The sequence below is a fragment of the Syngnathus acus genome, chromosome 1 (assembly GCF_901709675.1).
Source record: "Syngnathus acus chromosome 1, fSynAcu1.2, whole genome shotgun sequence".
Lineage (NCBI taxonomy): Eukaryota > Metazoa > Chordata > Actinopteri > Syngnathiformes > Syngnathidae > Syngnathus > Syngnathus acus.
The window spans coordinates 12,444,989-12,454,993 of record NC_051087.1 but is presented as its reverse complement, the minus strand read 5'-3'; the positions used below and the strand labels follow the sequence as shown (position 1 = coordinate 12,454,993).

The 10,005-nt window shown below is 41.0% G+C and overlaps 1 protein-coding gene across 1 annotated transcript; it reads right to left on the bottom strand.

The window, feature by feature from the left end:
• Positions 1-1,785: 1,785 nt before the first annotated feature.
• LOC119128073 (coiled-coil domain-containing protein 40-like) lies at positions 1,786-9,450 on the bottom strand. Its single transcript, XM_037260153.1, has 20 exons — positions 9,341-9,450; positions 9,181-9,241; positions 8,997-9,103; positions 8,616-8,700; positions 8,428-8,537; positions 8,143-8,226; positions 7,801-8,020; positions 7,335-7,492; positions 6,863-6,985; positions 6,436-6,557; positions 5,803-6,046; positions 5,532-5,714; positions 4,715-4,960; positions 4,262-4,475; positions 3,991-4,160; positions 3,827-3,918; positions 3,632-3,746; positions 2,411-2,599; positions 2,284-2,331; positions 1,786-2,093 (listed from the first exon to the last, which is right to left on the bottom strand). The coding sequence occupies exons 3-20, from the start codon at positions 9,069-9,071 to the stop codon at positions 1,857-1,859; spliced, it is 2,715 nt and encodes a 904-aa protein (XP_037116048.1). The 5' UTR covers positions 9,072-9,103; positions 9,181-9,241; positions 9,341-9,450; the 3' UTR covers positions 1,786-1,856.
• Between the last annotated feature and the right edge of the window lie 555 nt (positions 9,451-10,005).

The window sequence follows — 10,005 nt, the reverse complement described above, 5'->3', positions numbered from 1 at the left end:
CAAATTGTCCCTCGGTGTGAGTGCGAGTGCAAATGGTTGTTTGTCTCTGTGTGCCCTGCGATTGGCTGGCAACCGGTTCAGGGTGTCCCCCGCCTACTGCCCGATGACGGCTGGGATAGGCTCCAGCACACCCGCGACCCCCGTGGGGACTAAGCAGTTCAGAAAATGGATGGATGGATGTATTTGCTTAAACTGTAGTACATACCACAGAAGTGTCAGTGTGATGTTATCAAAGAGTGATTAGTCTCAAAACTTACTATCATCTATAACTAAAATATATTCTTCATTGTATTTTTTATTTATACATGTTGGTATTATGGGTTTGATACCCCACCCCCCTTGTAGTGTCCCTGACGACCTTCTTGCTTGGGGCCCCAGGGGACTCCTGCGACGCCACTGCACATGCTCCTTCAATGTAGCTCAACCACGAACCACATAGTCAATAGGGACTATCGCTATATAACTTCCGAATCCATACACGTCAGTTTCAAATTTAAAGTAAATTTATTCCAAATAGTAATTCTCAATGTTTGAAAATCTATACAATTCGAGATTTGTGTTCACAGAATTCAATGGGTCACACCGGCTGTGTGTTTTCGCTGGTTCCGCAGCTCAGTTCCTTGAAAGTGCGTGACTGAATAGAGGCGTATGCCCCTCAGTGACACACACAGCACATCCGGGCAAAGTAGGGCCCACGGACCACATCCAGCCCGTCCCTAATCCCTGCAGCCTTTAAAGTATATATAATAATGATTCAAACAAAAATCAAATGAGTACTGTTTTTCCTCTGATGGGGCAACAGTGCAAGCAAACTGTCTTCAGTGTTGACAACTTGGATATTGTCACTGTCAAGTGCCTTTTCTAACCATTATAGCCACTATTTAAAAAGATAATACATTTAAAATAAGAAGAGCCCCAAGGCCAAGTGTTGTCCTTTAGTTACCAGCAATCTTACTTTCTTCACAGTAGCGGAAAGAGACGAATTTACCCTGGTAATGATTTGTGAGTTCACTGGTTCGTGATTTGTGCTCATGTCAGCATACTACAAATATATGGTACACTTTGATAGTGATTTATCAAAACAAATATTTCCCAATTACAACAACATATTCTCGATGTATACCAGGGTAGCACGGTAAAGCATTCCGAAAATATGCACGGTAAATCAATTGGCACTCAAAAATTGTCTGTAGGTGTGGTTGTGGGTATGAAAGATTGTTTGTCTATATGTGCCCTGCGATTGGCTGGCGACCGGTTTGGGGTGTACTGCACCTACCTGCCAAAGACTGCTGGTATGGGCTCCTGCACACCCGCGACCGTCGTGAGGAAAAGACAAGTTTGAGTAACAAGTGTCTACGACATCTTTCTGACAAGCAAGTCATGGTCACCAGCAAGCCAGGGAAATTGGCGTTGGTAAGCATAGATATAACAGTGTTAAAATGATTGGTGTCATGTGATTAGCTTACTCGATTTGATAATTCAAATTAACATAAAGCTTGATAAAATCAGAATGTTTACTTCAACAGAATGGGCCATGGAAAAATATTTTAACTGGGTCACTAGAACCTTGCAGTATAAGTGCATCCTGACATACAGTAGTTCTTAAAGTCTTAAATGAGTGGAAAGCCATAAGCCGTGCCTCGCTGAACCCTGAGTGTGCGCCCTTACAAAAAAAAAAAAACATTAAGGCCGTGTGCAAACCCTCGCTAACCTCCGCTGCTCAGTTGTAGCTGTAGCTTGGAACACCTAACCACAATCCACAGAAAGTGTTTCCATAAATCATGTTTTTATTATTGGTTTACAATAGTTTGATATATTCATCAACCCCTCATTCTCCTGTAGTACTGTTGTTTATTTTATTCCACTCTGTTGATGCCTCCTTCTTCAAGGTCTGTAAATTCTGACAGTGACCGCAGCACTTTCCAGAGTGCTCCCTGGTACTTGGGCATTTCCACCCAGACACGGTGGATTATATTGTTGATCATATGTAATCGCTCTGTCTCACCCTGCAGAGCAGCTTCAAGTGAAGTAGTGGTTGATGGAGTGCCATCAATTATCTCCTGAATTTTCTTGGCCTTGTTCTGAAATTCATCCTGTGATGGACAATTGTACACAATCATAGGAAAGCTGACAGGACCAGAAATCTTTCACTTCCATTTTATAATGTAAAAAAATCATTAGAACAATCCAGTCTTTACGAACAGTGAAAACAAAACGTTGTAATTTCAGTTTAGAAATAATCTGAATAATTTATGAGAAACAAGGAATGCTCAAGTGATTTACCTGACCCTCTTGAAGCTCTCTAATCTCCTGGTCATACTCTTTCACCAACTGAAATATTTAAACTGTATGTTAGGTAGTTGTACAATGGCCCTCAATGTATACAATGTAGTATTCCTCAATTCACCACCTTGTTTGAATCTTTGATCTTTCGCCGCAAGCCATCATTCATCAGATTGAGCTCACCCTTAACGGTGGGCTTTTGAGTACTACGGGCCATGACCTCGTTGCGCTCAATGATGTAACCCCTCCTTTCCACAACTGCTACACTGTCTCGTAGTAGCTGCTCACGCTGCTTCATCAGCAAACTGAGCCAACGCTGTAATAATAAACACATCCACGGTACAGTACTCCACAAACAAGCATCTCAACATTTGGAATCCATGTTTGCAAAACCTAGTAAGTTTTAGCAAACTCTGTGGCCAAAACAAACATTTAGAAGTTGAACGCTTTCATTTTATTAAGACTTTTCTGGGCATTTTTTTATTCCTACATTTTACATTGATTTGAGGGGATCAGTAAAGTATCTCTCGCCATCCATCCATCCATCCATCCATCCATCCATCCATCCATCCATCCATCCATCCATCCATCCATCCATCCATCCATCCATCCATCCATCCATCCATCCATCCATCCATCACGATGTGAGCCGCGACAAAAATGACTACATGTTCTTATGGAGCCGTCTTTAAAAGAGGCCTCTGAGCTGCACGTGAATATTTACAAGTGGTCAAAGTCATACATGACAAATACACAAACAACAATAAAAGAACACATGAAAATAATTCTGATGCATTGGGTTTATGTTGCGCTTTTCCGTAGAAACCTATACTCAAAGGCTCACAGATGATGCAAAATGCTCGCGCATTCGCACTCTGGTGGTGGTTAACTACGTGGAGTAGCCACAAGTGCCTTGGGGCAGGCTGACAGAAGCGTGGCAGCAGTTCCACGCCTACGGCTCTTCCGACCACCATCAAACATTCATACACCAGTGAGTGGCACTGAAGGCAAGGTTGGGAAAATGTCTTGCCAAAAGACACAACGACCAAAGACTCAGGTAGAGCGGGAATCAAACAGCGCACCCTCTGGTTACTGCCCGATTCCTCTACTGGTGAAGAACAGATACCCAAATGATCGCGAATGTATTTGTGTATTAGAAAAACGTGATAAATATATTTGTAGATCTCAAAAACACGCAATAATCACGGATGTGTTTGTGACCTGCCCTAACCACACTGCAACTCCACTTGTTTATATGGAATACAGAAGACACTGGGACAAGTGAGAAATTTGAAACTTGACACACTTTGATGATTACACATCTCTCAGAAGAAGAAAGTGTCTGTACCTCCATACGGTGAACATCATCCCTCATTATTTGGACTTCTTCTTGACCCTCTTGTACAACTAAACGTGTCTCTTTCATAACATGCGTCTTCTTTTCCCACAGCATAATCTGACGCCTGTCACATCAAACTCAGGCTTAGTTGCATGCATTGTTGACTAGGGCAAAATAGGAATTGATATTGAACAAACAACTGACTCAGCTTCCACCAGACTGCTGATAATTCTCTCTTTTTCCTCCTGGGTTTTCTCCAGTTTGGCCTCCATCTCTATAGACTGCCGTTCCGCCTCCTAAACATTATGTTAGGTTACATAAGAATCCAGCAACAATATGTTAGAAAAGACTGAGAAGTAAGGGTATACTCTGAGTTTGTGAAGGAATTCTGTCTCCATCACAGAATTCTCCTGCTCCAAAGCAAGGCGCAGCTGTGAGTTCTTGCTCAGAAGAGTATTGAGCTTTAGCAAATCTCTTTGCAGCATCTTTTTGCTCTTCTCCACCTCATTTTCCTCACGGTGCAAGACTTCAAGCTGGCCTGGAAGCAAGCATGCCAACTCGGGAATTATGTTTGGCAAATATCTATAGCTGTGTACCTGACAATTTATAAGTCTTTGCTTCATTGAAGATGTAACATACGTTCCAGGTAAAGCTTCTTCTGACAGATCACAGTGTACTTTGCCTGCAGTGTGTTATATTCCTTGTTGTGTGACTGAATCTCCAGGGTTATTCCTATAAGTGTTCCTTGATGCTTTAGCCACATGTGCTGATCATTCTTCATTTTCTGTGCTAATGCCTCAATCTGATTCTTTATCGCTTCTACCTTGATTTGCAGCGGACTGAGGTCTTCATGCTGAAAACACATGTGCACACACACGTCTTTACTGGATGGCAAAGATAAACTGTAACATGCAAGGGAGAGTCCCAATCAATCTGTGGGCATCATCTGGGTTGTTATGACACATCAGGTATTTTAGATCAGTTTCCAGAAAGTATGCAGATGTAAATATAAATATTTATGATGCTAAGAACTTGAATTTGATGCGAGGCTGAGCTATTTTTAATCATAAGGAGGTAAACAAGATTCCTTACCCCAGTTCGAGCTGCAATGAGCTCAATTTTCTTGTTGATGTTTGCAATGGTGGTCTGCTTCTGTCCGATGAGTGCATCAATCGATGAACTGTTAGTCTCGTTTGATGCGACCACCTTGTTGTACTTTCTTATTTCCTCATCAAGCTCCTTCTGCGTTCGGGCCAAATTTTCCAGTTTCTCGTTGATCACATTGCTCTCCAGGGCAGCCGCCATTACGGAACTCTCCAGCTGCCACAGCTGGAAGACCTAGATGACGAAAGGGAATCAAGAATATAACACTGCCATTTTCCCCACTGCTGTTTGCATAACGAATATCAAATGACTCTGTGGGAAGGGGAAGTTCAAATCAAATAATGTCCTAGGCTAACTGTAATTTGTTATTCCAATGCTAATTTTGCAGCAGTCTGTCATACATCAAGCTTTATTGTTTGGTCATGATATAGTGCACTGCCTATACTACTAAGAGAAAACCAATCACCAATCTCAAAATCTCGCCAGTCAAAATCAGGAATCATATCATTTTACTTTTAACTGCAGTTTTCGTTTGATACCTTTTTTATGTTGCCTGTACAGAACCCTAGATTGGAATAAATGATCAATTCCATGATTTTTTTCACAATAGTAACTACAAAACAAAAACGATGATGGAAGAATGGATTGTGTCTAATGTTATTTCCCTTTACAAGATTTACTTTGGTTAAACTGTACCCAAACAAGATTGACCAGTGATCAGCAAAAGATTGTGTTATGTAGACTTTCTAGTGGGACTTGGATGTGAGACTTGATTATTGTTATGCTCGCTAGAAATTCAGTTTACCTTCTCTTTCTTGAGCGCGGCTTTTTTGTTAGTGAGTCGCTGGTAATACTGAGCCGCCTTGTTGTCCATGAGCTTCTGCAGCATTTGAGTCATGATTGAATTCTCGATCTCCAGGTGCCTGTTTTTACTTTTCTCCAGCTTTCGTCTCTGATCAGTCGCATCATCCTGAAGGCCGTTATCCGTCTGAACAAGTAGAACCCATATACACATATTAATAATAATAATCTGTTTAATAAAATCATATCTGCATCCTTGGAAGTGGTCTGTCAACCTCAGTGAGTTCTTCGAGTGTCCGCTCCGTCTGCCCCAAAGCACGAAGGAAGATGCTGTATTGCTCCTGCAGAGCTTCATGCTGTGCCTGCTTCTGAGCAATCATCTTTTTTGTCACATCGCAGTCCATCTGCGCGCAGTTCAGCAACATGGTCAAAGTCTCACTTTTCTCTTGCAGTTCAGAGAGATATTTGTTGTTGCCATCAATCTCTCTGTCCATCACGATCACTTGATGCTCAGCGATGCTATGGGACACATGGCTAACGTGACTGTATTGAACCAACACAGCTATCATTTAATGTACTTTAGTTGCTGGGCTTTAATATATAGCAGAGGAAATTTAAATGTAATTATTTCTTCATTGTGGCACTAATTCAAAGCAATGTCTGAACTAAATGCAAATTATAACAAGTGCAAATGTTGTGCAGAGAAATTGAAAACACTCGTGTAGTTCAGGAGATAAGGCTACACTTTTTCTCACGTACTTTTTTAGAACTGGACTATAAAAATGAATCAATAACTGAAGCAATCTTCGCAAAGACTGAGGAGATATGAAAAAACTGTGTTCGAGATTCTCGTTTTCTTTCCTTATGAACCGGAACATGTTATTCCAGTGTTTGTAATACATCCTTACTTTATAGCCTGCTGCAATGCCCCAAATTCCTCCTCTTGCTTCCTCATATTAAGCAGGCTGCTGTTCCACTGCTGCAGCAACTGTTTTTGTGCCATCGCCAGAGAATCCATTTGCATTTCAGCCTGAACACACATTTGCATGAAGACAAAGGAGTTACTCCTTCACGGGAATAATGAAATTCCGTACATCTATCGAGCCATCCATTTTCTACACCGCCTGTCTTCATTAGGGTAAGAACATTTCCCTGCTGAGTAAAGGAGAGAAGCTGGAACACCCTAGACAGGTCGCCGGTCAGTCGCAGGGTTAATACAAGACACACATTCTAAGACTCACATTCACAATTACAGTGAATTAGCAGTCTTTGGCCAACCCTCAAAAGCATCTTTTGGGATGTTTGAGGACTGTGGGTATTATGTGCAGTACAGACCTCAGAAAGAGCCTCTTTGGTTGCTTGTGTTGTCTCTGCCTGGGCATAGGTTTGGACCTCATATAGGTCCATCTGTTGTTTCAGTTTGTCCAATTCCGATGTGAGGCGCTCCACATACAAATCCTGTTGGTACAGCAATTTGTTAATTATAATCAGCATCTGTTGAATAATTCCTTTGAACAATAAAGCCTTTGTTAACCTGGAAATAAATTGCTCCTCAAAATGAGAAAGTTGGTCCTCTATTGAAGTCATTGATTAGCAAAACTACTCCCCAAAGAAAGAAAGTTATTTAAAGCCTTGGTGCAATCGACGAAAGTGTCTTCTGATGGCAGAAATCTTACCCTTGACTTATTACTTCCACAAATTCTAATTAGAAAAACTATCTTATATACGTACCTGAACATACTGAAGGTCAAAAACCTTCATAGAACAGATTGTGGTCAAGTCCTCTATATTTCATGAGCCAGTTTACCTGCTTGAGTTTCTGGTCTTCAACTTTTGATTTGTCCGTTGCGACTTTTTTTGTCATATTCTTTGTTGCTTTTACATTAGCTTGCAGATCTTCACTGATTTCTTGTGTGAATGTAACATGCAAATTATGTTTTTCTAATTCGGTCTGCAGCTTGGATGCTATACAAAAAAAGAAACAGGCATGTTAAAGTAGACTCTGACATTGATGTTCAATATCTGATGCACAAGAGAATTTAGTTGAGTCCCACCATATCGTCTTGCATATTAAGGGTGGAACAGTTGACAAAATCCACGGTTCAGTTCGTATCTCGGTTTAGTGCTTACACTTCACGGTACATTTCCATATGCATTGACTCTTTAAAACTATCAATGATGTTTTCCATCAGTAGGTTAAAAGTGAAACTACATGTACACTGCATTATTATGAATTCATTTACTGTCATTGGATAAATGGGGGGGGGTCTCACCATTGGCCCTGGTCTTGGCGCTCTTGTCCTTAATGTTGGAATTGCGAGCCCTCATTGCCTTCAGTTCCTCTTGTGCTAGTCTTTGTTTTTCTTCGCCCAAGAGCTTAGACTTTTGTTGGTCATCTAGTCGAGCCTGGAGTCCTTTTAGCCTTTCCTGTTCCCTGAACACCTGTACATATAAGTCCTCTGTTTGGCCTGCTTCTATCCTCTCCAAGCCCACCTGGACAGATAGCACAAAGAGCAACATGATTAGACTTCTACCTGATTGTGCGTGTGAGCAAGGGTAACACAGCAACTTAGATCTTGAAATTTTGGAATTGGAAAAAAATACTAGTATCCCACTTCTTGTCTTAGTTGCATGGTAAGCCTTTCAAGTTCTTTGTCGAGTTGAATCTTCAGTGCTGCTTGTTTCTTTGCCACCAAAGGCTGTCAAAAAATGAAACAAAAAAATCTGAGCCGTTCTGGTTTGTACACGGAATTCAAGAACACGCTTTGCTATTAACATTGTTCTTTACATCCCAATACATCTGCTTCAATACTAGACAGTATGTGCAAATGTATAACCAGCTGTTACAATATCTTATGTATCACAAATAATAATTGGGAAAAACGAAAGAAAAGCCACACATGTTCAGCGTCAAGAACAAGAAATTCCTCCTCGTCCTCATCTGTAAATGTCTCCCCATCCTCCTTTTCCTCGATTGTATTCATTAGCTGGGGAGGAAGATGTTCCTGCTCTGAAACAAAAAGAGGGAGGGGGGCATTTAAGCCTCATCAATATCCATAAAACCCAGTAGATTTTGTAATAAACAGACCAGAAAGTGTGTTCACAACAGGGTCTGCAGCACCACTGCTGTCTGGCTGTGAGCCCACATCAACTGGCTCAAATCCAGGCTGATCCTGTGAAAACAATGACAATGACAATTAATCTGGCAGTGATGTTTGTGGTGGTTTGGTTTAAAAATGATTTTAAAAAAAAGAAAATATCCCAGCGTGTCCAAACCTGTCCCTCAACGGTTTCAGCTGTTTCCTCCTCTAGCATACCTGATTCAAAATGATCAGGATTGTTATCGCTTGCAGATGAGCTGATCATTTGAATCAGGCGTGTTACATGAGGGAAACATTGAAAATGCGAAGGATAGTGCCTCTTAAGGACTGGAGTTAGACATCTCAGGTATTTTGAAAGTCCCATTTACCTGAGGAAAAGGGGACACATTTGCAGTTTGGTCATTTTCATCCTGCTGTTCCATTTCTCCCTCTTTTGCCTCCATTCCATCCACATCCTCTAACTGGTCTACTGAGGCTGGTGAAATAGTAAAATTTCAAAACAATCAGATTGTGATTCCATGTACAGTTGGTTGCATTATAATTCATGCTAACATGTAAGAAAATGGCTGTCTGGCTGCGAGTCAATATCAACAGGCTCAGGTCCAAGCTCATCCTGTGAAAACAGTGACAGTAATTCTAATGGTGAGTTTGTGGTCATCATTTGTCTTAAGAATGAAAAAAAATAAAAATGTTGACAGTACGATACATTTACCTGCGGAATAGGAGACACATTTGGTTCACCATCATTTGCAGCTTGGTCATTTCCATCCTGCTGCAAGGTTTGCCCCTCTTCTGCTTCTAACTGGCCTTCAGCTGTCTCAACTGAAGCTAGTGAAATAGAAAAGTTTCACAACACTCAGATGACAATGTGATTACATCCTTCCATATAATTGGTTGGATTGCTATTTATGCTAACATGTAAGAAAATGGCTTTCTGGCTGTGAGTCCACATCAACCGGCTCAGATCCAGGGTCATTCTGTGAAAATGAAAGTAACTCGTTAAAGACAATGATTTTGCATTCATCATTTGAAACATGACGGTTTTTTGACAGTACCAGATTTTTACCTGAGGAAAAGGAGACTCATTTGCTTCACCGTCATTTGCAGCTTGCTCGTTTCCATCCTGCTGCTCATTTTGTCCCTCTTCTGCTTCCATGTCCCCCACGTCTTCTAACTGGTCTTCAGCTCTGTCCATTGAGACTAATAAAATATTCAAAACAATCAGATGACAGTGCGATTAATAAATTCTCATGTACAGTCAGTTGTATTCATATTCAAGCCATAAGAAAATGGATGTATCCTGCATATATCTATAAAAAGGCAAGAATTACAAAATGCAGAACTGACTGCCTTATTTTGAATCCACCGTGAAAATTC